The sequence below is a fragment of the Nyctereutes procyonoides genome, unplaced genomic scaffold (assembly GCF_905146905.1).
Source record: "Nyctereutes procyonoides isolate TBG_1078 unplaced genomic scaffold, NYPRO_anot_genome, whole genome shotgun sequence".
NCBI lineage: Eukaryota > Metazoa > Chordata > Mammalia > Carnivora > Canidae > Nyctereutes > Nyctereutes procyonoides.
In genome coordinates this window covers 20630830-20650359 of record NW_026575041.1, presented here as the reverse complement: position 1 = coordinate 20650359, position 19530 = coordinate 20630830, and the positions used below count along the sequence as shown (strand labels likewise).

Below are 19530 nucleotides of genomic sequence, written 5' to 3'. Positions count from 1 at the left end.
GGACGGGAAGGCGCTGCCTCTGTGGAGGGAGAAGGTGGGTGCTGCCTGGGGCTGAGACAGAGGCTGTTTGTCATCTCATCTGAGCAGGGTGGTGGGGGGGGGCGGGGGGGAGGTGGGTGTAAGAGCAGAGGGCAGAGGGAGGTCTCAGAGAGCTGCCTACGGCCTATCCGGAGCATTTTCTTATTGTGGTAAAGTGCATGTGACATAGCAGTCACTGCTTTCACCATTCTTAAGTGTGCAGTTCAGTAGTGATAAGTGTATTCCCACTGTTGTGTGACCAATCTCGGGAACCCCTTTCATTTTGCAAGACTGAACTCTGTCCTCTTTAAACCAAACTACTCTTCTCCCCTCCCCAGCCCCCGGCCGGCCCCATTCTACTTCATCTCTGTGAATCACTCTCTCCAGGTTCCTCACACAGACTTGTCTTTTTGTGATTGACTTAACCTCACTGCATGATGTCTTCAAGGTTCATCCATGTTGAAGCCTGTGTCAGAACTCCCTTCCTTTTGAAAGGAAGGTCTGGGTATGTACATTTCTTCTAATTGTTCATTCGCTGATGGACATTTTGGTTGCTCCCACCTTTTGGCTATTGTAAATAATGGTGCTATAAACACGGATGTACAAATACCTCCTCAAGATCCACTTTCCTAAAAAAAAAAAAAAAGCTTCAATTCTGAGGCAAGTACCCTACCTTGGACTTGTGGACTGAAAAAAAAAATCAAACTCAAAGTACGTTAGTAAAGGCTTCATTTCTTGTCTTGTAAGGACTACAGCCTGTGAGACAGTATTCCAGATAGTTCTGAAGGACTGCTCTGAAGCTTGTTAGCTTACAGGGGATCATATGCAAAGAAGGAAGGGATATGCGTGCTCACAAGCAATTCTCTCAAGGTATGATTACGTGTCACAAAGTATAATTTGGTTAAAAAAATTAAAGTTTACTGATTTTCACAGACATGTGAGAGACATTCTGGTTGTCTTAATACATTGTTTCTGTCATATCTGAGTTTTCAGAAATATTGCTTGCCTCCCTCTGCTTAACTGATTTTCTGGTTTTCTTGTTTTGGGTTTCTCCTTGAGGTCACTTGATATGGTCACAGAAGGCTGACAGCAGTGGCCTGTCTTATGCACTGTGCTTTGAATGCACAGACTAAATAGTTCTCTGCCTGCCCCCCCCCCCATTCATAGGTTGAAGCCATAACCCCTAAGGTGACTGTATTTGGAGATAAGGTCTTGAGAAGACCTGAGGTCATAAGGGTGGGGTCCTAACACCATAGGACTAGTTGCCTTAGAAGAAGAGGAAGAGAGGGGCACCTGGGTGGCTCAGTCGGTTGAGTGTCCAACTCTTGATTTCAGCTCAGGTCATGATCTCAGGATCCAGGGATGGAGCCCTGCATAAGGATTTTTTTCTCAGCATGGAGTCTGCCTAGAATTCTCTCTCCTTCTGCTCCTCCCCCTCCCCCACCCACTCTCTACCACTCTCTAAAATAAATAGACAAAAATCTTAAAAAAAAATCTTAAAAAAAAGAAACCCCTACTCCTACCCCCAATCACCACACGCACCAAGGAAAGGCATGTGTGGACTAACAAGAAGGCTGCTATCTGCAAGCCGAAGAGAGTTTTTTACCAGACAGTGAATTGGCTGGAAACTCCCACCTTGGATTTCTAGCCTCCATACCAAGTCTCCCTTCTCCTAAGAAAATAATTCTGTTGTGTAAGCCACCAGCCTCTGGCATTTTGTTATGGCAGCCTCAGTTGATGAATACAAACCCAGAAATCGAACTGCTGGATCAGGTGGTAATTCTCTGCTTAATTTTTTGAGGCCCCGATGTACTGCTTTCCATAGTGGCTCTGTGATTTTACATTCCCACCAACAAATGGAAGGTAAGAGGGGTCAGGGCAGGGAAGAGCACCCGAGAGAGGAGGGAGGAGGGGGGCATCTAAGGAGCAGTACACAGAGCTGCATCCGAGATGGGAGGCATGGTTGTTAGGTGGTACGGGATGAGCCTCACGAAGTGGGGCCTTTTGTGGCAGACACAAGTCTGTTCTTTATCCACAAAGCCAGGAAAGGTCCCAAAGGAATTTAAAATGGTGGAAGTGAGGTAGGGAGGGTTGGCAGTGATCAGATTTGTAGTCTAAAGAGTCCCAACAGGAATGTCGAAGATGGCTCTATACGGTAAGACTCTAAGAGGAATTCAGGAGAGAAGTGATGAGTCAGCACTGGGAACGGACTGAGGCCCGAGGAGGATGTTGAGGAGGTTATACTAGAAGCTCAGAGACAGAGAGGCTAGGATTTAGAAAAACTTCTTTGGGCGGCCCCAGGATTCCCTGATGTTTGTGCCCTGTGTTGTTTCCCCCCACTCCCCAAGTGTGGATGGGAACTGTGACTTTGCTTCTGGGCGACAAAATATGGCAAAGCTGAAGTGATTCCACAGATGTTACGAAGCTCCCAAAGCAGCTGATTTTGAGTTCACCTAAAGGGAGAATATCCTGAGTAGCAGGACTTCAGGTACAAACTCTTGAAGGAAGGGTTGGGCCTTCCCTGAGGTGAGACACAACTCTTCTGGGCTTGAGGACATGAGCAGTCATGTTGGAGAAACCCACATGGCAGGGAACTGCAGCTGGCCTCCAGCCAACAGGCAATGAGAAGCAGTCAGACAGAAGGAAACAAAATCTGCTAGCAACCCGAGGGGGCCTGGAAGCAGCTCCATCCCCAGCTAAGCCTCCAGAGGAGGCTGCAGCTGGTCCACACCTTGGCTGCGGCCTTCTCAGACCCTGAGCTGAGCAGAGGATCCAACTCAGCCACATCCAGACCCCTGACCCATAAAACTGTGAGATGATAAAGGTGTGTTGCTTTGAGGTGTTAAGGTTGTGGCAATTTGTTCTGGAATGATGGAAACAGAGTGCAACTTCTAAGGTTCTGTGGGGTGCTGCCCTAGGAAAACAGTTGGGGAGTGGGAGGAGGCAAGGAGGGCTGCAGCCAGTGTTTACGGATTACTTTCAGCCAGGCACCGCCGCTCTGGATGGCTGGGATTTCCTACCTACAGCAGTAAATTGTGTTAAGTGAGCACATACAAGGGAGTCCCCCTCTTGAGAGAGGCAGGCAGGCCAACCCGTGTTTAGCAGCATATTGTTTCCGTTCCCACCCCGCCAAGCCCGGACAGACAATCCCCAATCAGAAGGCATGCGATTTCACCTTTGGAAATTACAAGGGTTGTAGGCCCTTAACCAGGGACTTTCTTCCTTTGCTTACTGCCAGCTGGATGTTAGTAAGCACCATGGCGCCCACTGAATGCTATGTACCCAGCAGAGAGAACCAGCCTCATGACATTTCAGGACTCATCTTCTGTTACATCTTCCCTGAAAAGACCAAAAATATTAAGACACATTTTTCCATTATGGAGAGAAGTTTTATTGAGGTGGATGGGACAGTACAAAACCAAAACATTGTTTTAGCTTCATCTACAGACAGGGCAGCCTCTGATCCCTCCTTAAAGGGAAGTCGGCTTGATGAGACTGCAGAACTTGGACAAACGACTTACGTGGAAATATAAAATGTACCAGTTAGAACCATCAAACTGCAGAGCTTTCAAGATTCTTGTGCTTTTTTAAAGGATCATTTTCTAACACCATAATACGCTGTCATCTTTTGATCTTTGTGGACTAGAAAGCGATTATGCTTACCGAATGGCACAGAAGGGAACACGCGTATTTTTATTTAAAAGTTTTGAAGGTGTTTAGTCATTAAAAAGAATTTAAATTATGCCCAGAGCAACACTTTAAAGAACTCCAATAGACTGTAATTATGGTGCTTTTAAGAAGCCAACTTGTTTAAGAGGAACTGGCGGCTTCAGCTTTTGTAGGGAACACTCTTGTGACACTGTTGAATTCTACAAGGATTTTCCTCCTCCACTGGGCAGGGGAAAGCACTCCAGGCATGAGAAACTACAGCAACTTTTAAGAACTTGAAGAAGGATCACAGATCAAACTGCAGGCTTTAAGTGACAAAGTATTTTTAACAGCTAAAAAGAGAACCCCCTCAAACATAATACACTTCATTTCAAGCAGGCCGAACGAACCAATGGTGAATTTACATCTATTCTGCTCCACAAATGACACAGTGTCCTCTTTGACAACCTTTTTTAAAGGGTTCATATTACCTGTGAAAAACAAGGCCAATGGCCAACGATTGCCCAGAGGGGCCATTTCACCTCCATGCCCTCATCGGAAACCCCAGTCAGTGCTAATTACACATTTCAATCTGCGATCCGTTTTGAGAGGTTGTTCTGGGAAATCACTGAGATCCGGAGCTTCAAAATTTCAATTCCGCTAATCATCGCAGGGCAAGAGTGAACTTGTGTTGAACTGAAAAGGAGGCCACATCTGACTCCACAGTAAGAAGTTAAGAACCTTCTGTTCACTGCTTACTTGTGGAGGCCGGGTCATGGACAGAAACACTCCTCTCTCCACCAAGAGGCTGAGCGAGTCTCCCGTTTCGTCTCCTGCGGAGGCCTGTTTGCCTTTTAAAATCAAATCACTGTTGCCAACACACCAGACTTCTCACAACAGTGTGTTCGTTTGTTCAGCAAATATTTACAGGCTGCCTATCACAGGCCAGTCACTGTCTTCACTTACACTACAGCGGTAGATAAAAACTCCCCTCGTGGATGTTCTGTTAACCTGGCACTGACAATAAGCAAAATAAGCCAATACAAACACACATTAAGAACTGCAATAATCTGCCCCGGGAGTGGGGCTTGCACAGGAGCAAGGCCAGAGGCGCCCAGCCATCCCAGCTTGGCTCGTTCTTGGATAGGACAGGATGCTCAGTTAACAGGTAGCTTCTAGGAACAAACATAAACATGCAACAAGACCTGCCACCCAACTGAAGTTTCTAGCATTTTCACAGTACCACCATAAAGTCGCACAAAGCTCTGTAGAAGCATTACGCTCACCCTCTCCACATACTAGGGGTCACTGGCAACAGCCTGATCTCTCCAGGGTACTGCCACCCACCCATTCCCGTAACCCGCTTTTTCAGCCTGTCTCTAAAAAATGAGATCCGCTCCTCAAAAAAGGTCTGGCACACTTATGAGTGTGCAAACATAATTTTACTAAGTAAACACAGAGCTGAGACACCACTGGAAGCCTTGGCTTTCCACAGGGCACAGGGGACTCTACTGTCTGCCTGTGGCCTGGTCTCTGGCCATGGGAGCACAGCATTTGAACCTTAGGTGCGCGGACGCCAGTGGCCTCAGAAGGTGTATTTAGTCTTATATGTGTATCACAGGAAAGGGTTTGTAGCTTTTAAAATATTTTGGGTTTGTAACTTCCCGAAACTTCCAACAATGTACACGCTGGAAGTCTCTGCCCGTCCTGTGGTGAAAGCAAACACGTAGGTGGACACTGCTTTCAGAGTGATTGGTTCCAGCTCCAGCAGGTGGTTTACTAGCAAGGCATGAGCTGGAAACAAAGTCAGTAGCCCTGTGTACGCATTTAGGATCTGTCTGCCCATTTTCTGGAAAGCAATGAAATGACTCTTTACCCTCGGGAAAGGGAACCCTCAGAAGTAGTCCTTTAAGTCAGCAACTTGCAGGAGATGGATGAGTTCACTTTTCTGATAACAATTTTCCCCAAGCCGGCATGTAGGACTGGGGATCTCCGTCAGCCTCTTACCTCCATGACGGTCACTCAAGGGCTTGCCCTCTCCCCTCCCCTGCACGGTAAGGTCCAGAAGGCCATTAGAGCTCTTAGTGCTCAAAATCACTACGCTAGCGTTTTGTTCAAGTTTCACAGTGGAAGACTGGTGCTAAAAAATCTTTGGAAAAAACTACAACTAGACTCTAGAGACCACCAGCTACAGAAGTTATGGGAGAGAGGAGAACAATACGATGCCTCCCGAGAACACAGAGCAGTTGCTGGGAGTTTTCTGGAAGGGTTTTTATTGTGGCAACTCTTCTTTATACCTGCTGCTGCCTTTGACTAGGCTCTGAACTCCTCCAAGACGGGAACTAGCCTGATTCATTATATGCAACGATCAGTGACGAGCATGACGAGCCTGGGACACCCCAGAACCTACTGGAGCTCAGCATGGAAGAAGAGGGGAGAAGAATAGAGGTCAAGGAGTCCCACTATACCAACTCTGATGAAAGGATTATATGTGATAGGGCTTAGGGAGCTACTGGTTTCCTAAAAAATGGATCCACTTTATTACTTCAAAACACAAATTAGGGTCAGCCTATAGACAAGATGGAGCTGGCGGGGAGCTGGACTATACCACAGAAAAAATAGCTCTTTGAAATCTTTTCAAAGTATAAAAAGAAACCAGTCTAGAGAGCTGTGATGGACACTTGGATATGGTGATATAAAAATGAGGAAAATGGAGTATTTAGGTTTTGCTACTTCTAAGTCGCACTGTGATTCAACGGTAATAAATATCATATAAGAATAATTTAAAGCACTGATTGCATCCTTAAGATTTAGCATTAACTTTCCATCTCAGAAACAATCAGAGAAGTGCAACTAAATCTACTTCTGTGAATATTCCAAAAAGAGAGTAGAATACTCTCAGAATACTCTGAGCAGCTTATATAATGTTTGTTTTTCAAACATAATTAGGTTAGGTAAACAGCTTTCCCTAGGGTCCAATGTAAACTTTGAGGTTCCTGAGGATTACTCACTTTAGTAATGTGTTAACTTCCTAAGAGTAAAACCAGGGAGATCCACAGATAAAGTTTCAAAGGATTTTGTATAAAATGTAAACTTAGTTTGGGCCTAATTTACATGGTTAGAACTGAGAGAGGTGTTTATATATTCTGAATTGGCCTTAAATGTTTATGAAATAATTCTTGGGTGTTACATAGCCATCTGTAAATTCTCCATCAATGCTAGAACATCCTTCCCACATGGCTTCAATTCTGACATCACACGATTCTAAATTAAAATGAATTTTTTAAAAATGTGCTTAAATATAAATAAAATAAACCACTAAGCTGGTCTGGTTCCAAGCACACCATATGGCAGATGTCATTTACATGTTCTGATCAGAATAAGCAAAATGTCCCCTTTTGAAAAGCAATTCTGTGTTCTGTTCATTTGTTTAAGTAACATCCTGTTTCAATTCCTTTGATAGCAAAGGAATGACCTGCACAAAACCTCTTGGAAAACTGATTTAAATAATTTGTTCTTTGTGTCCAGGCTTCCTCACTGGGCTCTCTGAGAAGCATCCTTGCCTGTACAGAAGTCACAATTAAATATCCCGGGGGGGCAATAGTCTTCACCAAGTTTCCGGGGGAAGCAGAGCGTGGGCCGCGGCCCATAGGAACAGAGAGCAGCAAACAGTGGTCGGCGATCTCAGCCTTGGCTGACAGGCAGCAGTGCAAAGAGAGCCTGGGTGGAACAAGACCCATTACACCAGCACTGTCCCCAACACAGGCCCCTGCCCACCACAGGCTCCACCAACGGCAGGTCCATCTGTGAGTCCACTGCTGGCCAGTGAATGTTTTTCTTGTGCAACAGTCATTAAGGGCACATAGGAGATTCATATTAAAATTGGATCCTGACATGTTTATATTCTTTCATACCACAAATAAACCCTTCCTGAAGTCCTCACTGGCACCTCTGAGTCCCACTGCACCATTTCTACAGAAAGGTGTTTCCTTGAGGCACAAACAGGGCGTGGACTTTGACTGTGATGCCTTCCCTCTTTCCATGTGACAAGGACTTACACATGCTCGCTGTGCTTTACTTATCACGGTGCTTCTCATCGGGAGTTCATGAACCACTCTCCCACAATGTTTTGCGGGTCGTCATTTTCATTGGAGACTCAATCAGGCACACTCAGTATCTCTACTCTACCAAGAACCACCTGCTGCAAATCAGCTGGGCACCTGACAGAGCGCTTCGGCCAATATAAATCTATGTCACTGGAGTCACGGATCTCAAGTTCAATGGGAAAAGAAATTATCAGCAAGAAGAATCCAGAAGTCTCTGTCGAGCATTTTTCTCTCCGTTGTTTACTTTAGTTTCACTGGGTACATTTGAATCTGTCAAAATGGAAAACAAATAGGACAAAAGTCACATAGCAGGAACCAGCAGCATGAATTGCCTTCTCTTCTATAAGCCTAACGTTCTTTGCCTTAACCAGGTTTTACTTCTTAGCCAAAGTTCAAGGCATAGTGAAGTGAGGTTAGGGCTAGAGCTAAATTAACCAACTCTCTTTTGAAAGAGATGGAGGACAATGGGCAAGAGTGTCAGAGGTACAGGGACAAAGCCACCAGGATGAATGAGAGCAAGGAGGGATGCCTGAGCCAGAGGCAGAGACGGCAAGAGAAAGACAAGGAAGGAAGGAGGACTGTCTGAAGAAAACACACTTTCCCTTGGAGATCTGGGGCAGTACCAATTCTTCTCCTCTGTCTGCTGGTACTAAGGGGTTTCACCCAAGACCACACAGGAAAAAGGCTTCGTGATGAGGGGGCAGGGGCAAGACTGCCGCTTGCTGACAAAGGACAGCTCTGTGGGCTCCCTCAGCCTCTGCCCTGAGAGCTAACCCTACCTTTGAGCTCTGTCATCGGGTCCTCTGGCTCCTCTCCCATCATTTCCATGGGTTCAACTCTCTTGCCGTCGACGACATCCATTTTGATCATGCCAAGGTGAGTCAGGAGGACCATCGGGTCAATGCCTTGGCCACTGCTTTTAATATTTTCCAGGACTTTCAGACACTTGTATGACTTGAGCTCACTTATATTCTCCTCCAAGAAAAGGTTGTAGAGACTCAGGTCGCTGTATCCTGCAGACTGGAAATGCAGGACATCAAAAGTGGGCAGGAGTTCATACACTCTGAGGACGTCTGTCTTCTGTCGGAACGGAACAAAGAGTGTGTAGATGACCACGGGGGCCAGCAGAACATAGACCACGAGGTTGATGAGGCTGAGCAACTGGAAGACGCCGACAGCGACTAGTTTGCATTGAAAGCCAGCGGGGATGGTGCTGTCGTTCCTCAGGATCCCCGTCTTGATGCTGCAAACGAACTCATCAGACCCGGAGGACAGGCTGAAGTAACAGCCCAGGTAGACGCACGCCAAAAGTACGATGCAGAGCGTCAGCAGCCGACAGCTGAGGTACTTGACGATCAAGGTCTTACAGTTTTTCTTTGTCTTTAAGTACTGCTCCACAACTGGGTACTTGAAGTGGCTTTCGGAGATCTCCCACAAACTGACAACAACAAAGGAATGAGAGAAATTTATACTCTTTGGAAATCAGATATCGAAGACGTAAATGCACAGAGCGGTATCCCACGAAGCATCCTGACCACCTTTCCTCCCTCCCTACTTTACCTGCAACTGCACTGGCGTGGTGGGGAACAAAATCGAGTTTTTAAAAAAAAGAAGAAGAAAAGCAAACACAGAACAGTGTCCTCCTGAGTATTTTAAAGGAGTCAACTCAGTTAAATGAGTTAGATTTGGAAATTCTTAAGATGCCTGGCACCTGGTAAATGCGAAAGGTTGACTGTTCTTATTTTACTGTCTCTAAACTATAGTTTTCTCAATATGCAGAATAAAGGAGACTTTCCAGCCTGACTAGAACACATGCGCCTTCTCCAGGCAGGAGGGGTGGGAGGCAGACAGCCCAATGGGCACAGGGCTTAGGCTTTGGGCTCAGGGACCTGGGCTGGGTTCCAGCTTTCCCACTGATCGCTGTAGGGCAGTTTTTATCTGGGGAGGGGGCAGTAAGTAAATGCAGTTAGTTGTAATGACGTTCTGAGGGCTAAGTGAGATAATGTACCCAGAGAACTCCAAACAGCCTCTGGGAGAGAGTATTTTAAAAAATGAGAGCTATTAATATGATGACCCTTGTTGATAACAAGAGTGAGGAATAATGTGAAAAGGTGTTGCCTCCCACTTCTCTCTCAGAGGTTCTCCAATCTTAGTGGCCCCATAATCCTCTGCTCTCCTCCATTTATGGAGTAGGTCAAAGCCAGCAAGTACCTGTTACCCCAGCTGCAACTGCCTTTCAGGACATGAGACAGTGGGAAAGCCTCTGTGTGTGAGGACAGGTGCTGGGGCAGGCAGGTGGGAGTGAGATTTGGGGAGAGTGGGCCTCCCTGGCTGACAGAGTATCTGTAGGTGGGTGATAGCCCCCACTCATCTACTATAGTGTGAACACTAAGCCCAGGTGGGCTGGAGGAGGGCTGAGACCTCATGCCCCAAAACCTGCCAAGATATCTGCTGGGGTTGAATTACCTTTGCCCCATGTTCTCATTAACACCCACAACTGGGCTGCCACCATCTCTCATGTCCTGATCACACACGCTCTTTGCAGCTTTAATTGCACGGTTGTAAACTTTGTCAAGTTCTTCCATGATAAACTTCAAATCTGAGCAAAGATGAGGAGCAGCTGCAAAACGCCAGAACAGGGAGGGCAGGTACAGGAGGATAGCAACCAGCAGCAGGATGTAAGGGAAGAACTGCAAAACAAGAGAGCGAATCAGGAGATCCATCACATCAGGAGAGTCCTCACATTAGTAACCTGAGTGTACAAGTGAGGCTCTCAATTTTTTTCATTTTGAGACAAATGTGCATGCTCAGGTCACTTACTGAGGAGGCTCATCACCTCCTAACTATTTAAGGCTAAATTCACCTGCCCAGGCACTTCACATCACTACACCTTTTTTTATCCCCTTCAATAGACTTTAATTTGAAATAACCAGCAACTACATGGTGACACATGGTGGCTCCTCTATAATCACAGAAAGAAACAAAAAAAAATAAAATTACTTCCACATCCTTTAGAGCAATCCGTTAATAAAATCCCAATTAAGGAGTAGGTAAATGTCACAGTGGCCTCTGCTGGGTTTGGAGGGTTGATTTTAATTGCCATGGTTTTAGGAGGTCACTAATCTTAGAGTTCTTTTCTTCCCCTTGCTCTAGAATATGGGAAAATGACACAGAAATGCCAACTTTGCCCAAAACAAATTAGAAAAATTGTGCCTTCGGTGATCCAGTGATCATGCCATTGAACAGCTGGAATAAGCAGTTAAAATTCACAGAATGGACCTTCCGTGCTGGGACACAGCTGAGGAGTACCCAACACCCTCATTTTACAGCTGAGTGATCTCAGGCCCAGATAAGCCAACCACACTAGGGCCACAGCACGTGGAGAGCACAACACATATGTTGCACATATGTCCACCGACAAACACAAGGAGATTCTGAAGTCAGAGAAAACAAAGAGCGACCAGTAACCAAGTGCATCAGGCCATGGGGAAAGGCTCAGCCTTAAGAGAAGGTAAAGGAGGACCATGGACTACAGTTAGCACGGATCTGAATTTAAGTTCATCTTCACGTCCTTGGGAACTAGGTCACTGAGCCTCTGACTCTCAGGTTCCCTACCTATGAAACGGTTGGGTAATATAGGAATCATGACAGTTGAGATAGATAGTTTGTGCAAAATGTTCAGCGTGGTACCTGGTGTGTAAAATGCACTACAACACACCAGCTGAAAACAACAAATGGAGTACTGCATGGGCACATTATCTTTATCTCGCCTCGACCCTGGTAAGGCCTTTATTGATGACTTCACTGCACAAAGGAGAAGAGGAAGCCCTGAACACTTCCTGGCCATGGAGCCCAAAGCTGGAGCCAGGGACGGAATGTGAAGCCTGCCCTCTGAACCCAGAGCCATGCCTTTTCCACCATAATACACTGCAAATCATTTTACTTCTCTGGAAAACGTCTCCCTAAGTTTGAGTTTGTCTCTCCAATTTCCTCAGAGTTGTGACAGTCATGGCCTTGAGAGGACACGGAACACACACATCTGGGAGCAAACAGCAGACCCATCACTGGGCCTCTCTCACTGTAAATTCAGAGATACAGACAAGTTGCAAAGACAGTAGTGTTCCCATTGTTAACATATTTCATTTGCACGGTACGCTTGCCAAGCCTAGGAAGCCATCATCAAATAAATATCAGGCTTTCACTTGGATTTCTCCAGTGTTCCCACTTTGTTGCATTTAGTTGTCATGTCTCTCTAGTCTCCTTGGTTCTGTGACAGTTTCTCAGATTTTCCTTATTTTTCATGAAGAATGATGTATTTTTTAAAGACTTTATTTTTAAGTAATCTGTACACCCCATGTGGGGCTTGAACTCACAACCCCAAGATCGAGAGTCCCACACCCTACCGACTAAGCCAGCCAGGAGCCCCAAGAATAGTATTTTTAAATGTATAAAATAGTATCCAAAAGTTCACAAAAGAAAGGGATAACTGACATAGTTATCATGACATTAAAAACCAAATTGAGATGTGTTTATTAATAGGATCCGACAAATGGTCTAACATCAACTTTGAAGCGGTGAAGCAATCCTGACAAAATCACAAATACCACTAATCCTATTAGGGATTGTTGCCTACATAATACATATCTTTTGATGTTAAATTTTTGTTAGAGATGCATTAAAAAAAAAAATCAAGCTGTCACATGTTTTTCTATCCTGGTTCACAGACTCCCTGACACAATCTTGGAGGCCATGTTTGGGATTCCCACACCACGGGAAAGAGGGCAGCAGCACCAATGCTTCTGAAGCTCTGCAAAGCCCAATCCTCAATACCACTGCTTCCATATGGGGTGCTGGCCTAGGATAGGGTTTCTGAAAATCAGCCCAATCTGCAGAGGGCCACTACACAGTGAATACACACCAGGCTGTCATCAGATGGATTCTGGCTACATAATTCATAGTTGGTGGAAGTGAGAAGCACTGTGCCTTTGGCCCTCACCTGCTCTGAAGGGGGCCCATTAGCACAAAAATGTCACCGTGTGATGCGGAGTCTGTGCTGCTTTCATAACCAAGACAGCCAAGCATTTTCTGGGGAAACTACACGGAGAACTCTATTTCTAATTCAGGGCTGTGGGATATCTTTACAAGTCACTCTTGTTTCAAGCTTTTTTAATTAAAGAATTTTACCTCAAACTGTTCTTCTGGATTAAAAAGTGACTGTTTACAGTCTGTGACACTTTTTCCAATATGTCTACATGGTGCAATAATTAGAACCAATGAATAGATCGGTATAGCTCACTGTAATTGGAAAAATGAGTATTTGAAGCTATTACATATTAGGTGTTTGCTTTCTCCTCAGATACCCTCGTACCTTGATCGTTGGTACCTCGCACCTTGATCTGCAAGGAATGCAGGTGAATTCTCCATTTCTCAGTTTCCTCCACAGTTATTAAACCTCTTGTGAAACTGTGATTGAGTGACTCTTGTAACAAGGTGGTATTAAAATCATTCTACTGAAACAGGAATGCCAAAAAGCATTAAATTATAGTCTTTAAGATCCTTTTGCCCACATAAGGAACACAAGAAAACTGTCGAGCTTTAGGAGTGCATCTACTGGATGGGAACGGCTTTGTCCATTAGCTCTGTCTACTCCAAACAAGGTCTGAGACCCTTAGCATCCCTCAAAGCCATAGACAGAATGGTTGCAGACAGAATGCAGAGTCGGCTCCAGGACCACACAGACCAGGTGGGAATACACACTAATAAATAAATAATCAAAACGTAAAAGTAATGGCCGCAAAATATGCAGGTACTAAGTGCTGAGGACTAGAAGCGTCCTTGGGGAGGTCAGGGAAGGCTTTGCAAAAGAGGTGACATCTGAACTATGTTTTCAAGTATTGTGAGGCAACAAAAACATACAATAATGCCATTCATACATTAAGACTCCACTCAAATTGCACCACTTCTGTGGCCCTTTGGACACACTCTTTCCTCTGCATGGAATTCTATCCCCTTTTCTGCGCTGCGAATGCCCATCCATCCAGGGCACCAAAGCAGACGATTGAGCCCACGGTGAGGACATAGTAAGAGCTAAGGCCAGAGGGATGGACTAGGCTGAAAGGTGTCCTGCCACCAAAACTCACACCAGCAACCTCAGGATGTGAGCTCGTTTGGAAGCAGAGTCTTTGCAGATGGAATTTGTTAAAATGAGGTCATACTAGAGTGGGTCCTAATCCAGTGACTGGTTTCCCTCTAAGAGGGCCACCTGAAGACACAGAGATACACAGGGGAGAAGGCACATGAAGACAGGGGCAGAGACCAGAGTGACATACCTACAAGACAGGCAACACTGAATGTAGAAGAGGGTGCACAGTTCTCCCTCGGAGCCCCCAAGAGGGACCCCACCAAACTGACACCTTCATTTCCAGTTCCTGGCCTCCAGAAATATGAGAGAATAAACTGCTATTGTGGCAAGCTACTGAGGTGGTAGGAACTTGCTGCAGCAGGCCTCGCCACTCACACAAAGTGGAAGTAGGAACTAAATCACGAAGCCCACGGCTTCCCACATCACATGCAATGGGAGGCCCCTGGTAGAGGACATGATGGAAACTGATGTTAGAAAGATTACTATAGCCATGGAGAAGGGAAGCCGGTGCAGGGGAGAGAGACAAGGCAGGAAGTTCCCGCAGCAAAGCGGCCAGAAGTGTTAGGCACTGGACTGAGAGGCAGCAGAGGGAGGGGGGAGGTGTATGGAAGAGCCGCAGACAGCCAGGAACAGATGCTGCAGTGTCCTTTTGGAAGGGTGCTGGTGGCAGTGCCATTGGTTGACCTACAGAAAACAAAAAGGAACGGATTCCCAACAGAGGGGAGTGAGGTGGGAGGCAGACCCAAGAAGATGACAAATTGTGAACATAAAATACTCATCCTCAAGAATTCAAACCCTAGTAGAGATGTGAGGAGGTAACTGAAAATAAAGGGGAAATATCCAGCTGACCTTACAATTCAGGATTCTGTAGCACACAGAGATGATCCAAGCCAAGAATGGCTGAGCTCATCCAAGGAGCATGTGTAGAAGGAGACAAGAGGGCCAGGGATGGTCACGGGATCCTAACAGCAGGGTTGGGCAAAAAAGAGGACACTGGAAGAGATGGGAAGAAATGGTCCAAAAGTAGGAACCAGGTAAACCAAGAACAAGCTGTATTAGGAAGATGACATAAAAAGACACATGAGGGCAGCCCCGGTGGCTCAGCGGTTTAGAGCCTCCTTCAGCCCAGGGCCTGATCCTGAAGACCAGGGATCGAGTCCCATGTCAGGTTCCCTGCATGAAGCCTGCTTCTCCTTCTGCCTGTGTCTCTGCCCGGCCCCCTCTCCTTCTCTCTCTCTCTCTCTCTCTCGTTCTGTCTCTCATAAATAAATAAATAAAATCTTAAAAAAAAAAAAAGACACATGAAAGATGACTGCGCTTGGCCACATGTCGTTCAGACAGTAAGATAATTCCAAATGTGTGAAGTCATGGGTGAAGGGCTACCCAGAATGGCTAGTGCATCCATGAGCAGCTTCCAGAAGACAGGGAAGAAAGGTGGTATACTCCATTCCACTCTGCACTCATGGGAAGACACCCATAGGCTTCATGATTCAGACATTCTGGGAGGGTCCTGGCACGAGGAGAGGTCGACAGAAGACAGGATAGTAAGCATGGCGTTTATGTGTGCGATGGAAGCAAGGACGAACTTTCCTAGAGATCTGTGTGAAAATGGAATGAACTTTCCCAGGAGGCAGGGAGTTCCTTTCAATGAATCACCTGGGAGGGCTTTAGAATTCTAGATCAGGGGCAGGCAAACTTTCTCCTGCAAAGGGCCAGACAGTAAATGTTTGTGAGCCATAGGACCTCTGGCGCATAGGCGAAAGCAGACACAGGTAATGTGTAAAGGAAGGGGTATGGCCGTGTTCCAATAAAGCTATTTGCAGAAATAGGTGATGGAGGGCCTAGATTTGGCTGGAGCATGTAGTTTTTCAATCCCTTGCTCTGGATTCTTGTTTTTCAAAGAGTGGTCCACAGAGCAGCACCTTCAGTATTACCTGGGAACTTGTTAGAAAGGAAGAGTGCAGGGCCGGTCAGACCTACTGACCCTAAGCCTACATTTCAACAAGGTCCTAGGTGACTTACACAGACACAGAATCTGCAAGATACTAGGCAGTATCAGCATCTCCTGGGAGGCTGAACAAAACCAGATTCCTGACCCTCAGGTAAGGGTAAAGTTTGGAAACCTCTGGTCTGGGAGCCTCAGGGGACCCCTCCAAACTAAATTTATGTGAATCCACTTAAAAGAAATAAAGACTTATTCATTCTACTAATCTTATTTTCTTGTTCTGTTGCTTTTGGGTTTTGTTTTGTTTTGTTTTGTTTTTTTTTCAGGGAAAACCCTGCTGTCTTGTTTCAGAAAAAAAAAAAAAAAATCTTGCCTAGTAGCTGCCTACACATAAACTTGAACAAAGAGAACTTAAAAAAAAGGGGGGGGGGTCACTTATCAAACAGTCCTAGAGCACCACCTGCTGGTCCCCTCGAATGCACACACATTTCAATTAAAAACTCCCTTAGAGGCCACCAGAAATGGGGAAGAAAGGAGACGTGAGTGAAAGTGGTAGCTGAGGACAAATCACAGCATTAAGAATACCAAGGCCACAAACTTCACACTGATACTTAAATATTACAGCGAGCAATCTCTTTGCAGGGAGCCTGGGCCTCCTGGTGTTAAGTCTGGTGTCAGAACTGAATTGAGGAGTGTTCACATAAACCCTGTGCCTCGAATCCCCTCAGGAGACCCTGAATGCTCCTGGAGAACGAGGTCTGTCCTGAACAGGACATACAAATCGCTTCATTCCCCTCCTCCCTTCCATATATGTGTTCTGAGCACACACTGTGGGTGATGTGCTGCCTCAGAAGCAACTGATGAAGGAGATCTGGGCATAATCCCTACCTGAGTGGAATGTGCAGTCTAGAAATAAAGAATCAGTTAAGTAGGATTATGGCAAATAAGTGCCACCTCCCATGGTTGTTCCAGGAAAAGCAGAAGCTGCTCCGGGAATGCCCAAACAGACCAGAGTGTGGTGCGCCCGTGGTTCTGCTCGGCCAGCACCCCATTTCCAAGATCTCACTGCCTTAAGGCAGATTGTGCAGCCTGTCCACACAGAGGTTTTGTGTTGACCTGCCTGGGCTGGCCCTGAATGAGATCTGACTTGTGGCAACAACCCTCACTCTGGAGGTTCAGAGGAAGCATCCAGGTGGCTAGGAACATTTAAGCTGAGACCAGAATAACACGTTAGGAGATAGCCAGGTTGGAGGCGAGGATCAGGGGGAGGTTTTCCAAAGGAAGGTGTGTGTGAGACAGCTAAGACATGTGCGAGCTATAGGAAGTCGGGGTCCCTGGGGCCCCGGGGATGGTGGGGATGGGCCTAGCAGGGAGGCTGGGGGGTTCGCAGGGGCCAGTGGGACAGTGAACCTTGGTAACCAAAATAGCTTGTCTTCTAAAAGAAACACAGACATTGTGTCAGGACAGTGGAGGGTTTTGTTTAGGGAAGTTACAGTCAGAAAGGCCAAAAAAGGACCACCTATAGTTATGTGGAAAGAGGTAGAGGAGGAGCAGGAGTGAGGGCAGTGGGAAGGAACACTGAAGGAGTCTGGGAGGGAGAAATGGTGGCCTGCTGGGCCCTCAGATTCCTGGTAGGTGTCAGAGTAGATCCCTCTACAGAGCCAGGGATCACAGCAGGGACAGGCAGGGAAACGGACTTCGGCTTCGAGCACATGCTGGCGGCACATGCTTGGTCATCAGGGAGCACAAGCTCAGGACACAGGGGGGTGGGGTGGTCAAATTTGGGGCTCAGGAGGGGCAGGGGTTGCAGACAAAGACCTGGGTGCTGATGGCAGAGGGGAGGAAGCCGAGAGAGGCGCTGGGTGAGGTGATCCAGGAAGGGGGGCAGTGTGAGAAAGGGAGGTGGTCCAGGACAGAGCACCGGAGGAACCCTAGCTTCTCAGTGCTGGGCAAAAGAGAAAGAACCTGCCAAGGAGACCGTGCGCCAGGAGTCCAGAGCGCTTCTGCAGCACAAGGGCATGGCCACAGGGCTGGATATCACAGAGAAGTTAAGTAGGATAAGCCCCTGGGGGGGAGAGGAGCAGTGTTTATTTATACAGCGACAGAGAGGTTGCCGGTGATGGTGATGCAGTGAGGGCAGACTGTGGACAGATAGATGTGCCAAAGCGTTCACGGGAAGAGAGCTTGCAGGAAGGGGAGGCTGAGGATGCGGAGGGAAAAGATGGGGGACGAGGTGTTCCTGCAGCCAGGGGGGTGGGAGACTCCAGAACAGAGGTGGGACACACGGTGGGTGGGGGCCAGCCTTGGTCAGGAGATGGGGGGCCTCTTCCATTTCTTGGAAGGGAAGGAAAAGGTTGGGGCTGGCCTGCCGACATCTGATCAGTGTGACGGCAGGACGCTGCGGATGTTCTCATGTCAGAGCTTCCGTGTTCTCTGAGAGTGGTGGGGGAGGGCCCCGGGGGTGGGAGGAGCTGGCAGGGAGTGGGGTGCCCTACTTCAGTTTCAGGTGATGACGAATGCAGGGTGCGGGCAGCCGCAGGAACGGAGGACACACAGAGAGGGGGCACAGTCCTTGGAAAGCAGAGGATGGTGGGCTGCATGCCTCATCCAGGTCTCATAGGCTGGAAATGCCTGTGAGCAGTCACCAGAGTCGTGGACGAATGAGGACTGACTGGGAGCGTGACAGCAAGGGACAGGAGTGGAGAGGGCAGCTGCGTGTCCAGAACAGAGAGGGAGCCAGGCTTTCATGCGGAGGAAGAGCAGTGAGGGTGAAGAATAAAGCTATGCGGAGGAGACGCACGTGTTCACGGCCACCTGGGACCACGCCCTCGTGGTGGTCCCCCGTTAGTTCCCCCACTGGACGGCTCTTCTCCTACAAGATCGCCTTCTGCATGGAGCTCACGTTCACCGCCTGCTAGCCAGCCCGGGTGAGGGTGCAGACTTCGGAAGCCACACACACTAAACCCGCACCTTCTCAGGCACAAAGACCGCTGAGATTCGGAGGCCACGTGTTCTCCCACCGGCTGGCCATGGGGCCCTGGACCCAGCCCCTACCCCTGTACCCGCAGGTGTCTGAGAGGGCCCTTGCCAGCTCAGCAATCACAAGTCCACTAAATGTGGAGAGACCAGAAGAAAACCATCAGGAAAAACTTTTGACACTCTGAGAAAGGACCCAGCAGCATCACATCCTGGCAAATACAAGACCCGCAAGCAGGGACTCGCACAGGCCCCTGGACACGTGTGTTCACAGTGGCATTAACTGCAGAGCCCTGAGCCGGAAGCCACCCAAGGGCCCGCCGAGGGATGTGGGGACAAACAAAATGTGGTCTACGCACAGACGGGGTAGGACAGAGCCTTAAAGGGGGGGAATTCTGATCATGCTGCCATGTGAGCAAACCTGAAAACACCACGTGGAGTGTGGAGCGCAATCAGCCAGATGTAAAAGGACACATCGACCTCAGCGATAGGAGGCACATGGGAGAGTAGACAAAAGACAGACAGAGAACGGTTAGAAGGGTAAATTTCACGCAGTGTGTATTTTATCACAATTTTAAAAAAAGCTGACAGAAGAAATCTATGTGAAAATAAAGCAGCTAGGATCACAGAATCTGGCCTGGCCAGCAAAGCCACGCGGACATTCAAATCTGACATAGGATCACTCTCTCCTCCAA

The 19530-nt window shown here is 47.3% G+C and overlaps 1 protein-coding gene across 1 annotated transcript in view; it reads right to left on the bottom strand.

Annotated features, from left to right (window-relative positions):
* Nucleotides 1-3385: 3385 nt before the first annotated feature.
* The window catches only part of PANX1 (pannexin 1), a 52531-nt gene continuing 36386 nt past the window's right edge, over nucleotides 3386-19530 (bottom strand). The window contains exons 3-5 of the mRNA XM_055320573.1: nucleotides 10239-10462; nucleotides 8552-9210; nucleotides 3386-8042 (exon numbers count right to left, since the gene is read on the bottom strand). Coding sequence (XP_055176548.1) covers nucleotides 7963-8042; nucleotides 8552-9210; nucleotides 10239-10462 — 963 coding nt within the window. The 3' untranslated portion in view covers nucleotides 3386-7962. The remainder of the gene's footprint in view (nucleotides 8043-8551; nucleotides 9211-10238; nucleotides 10463-19530) is intronic.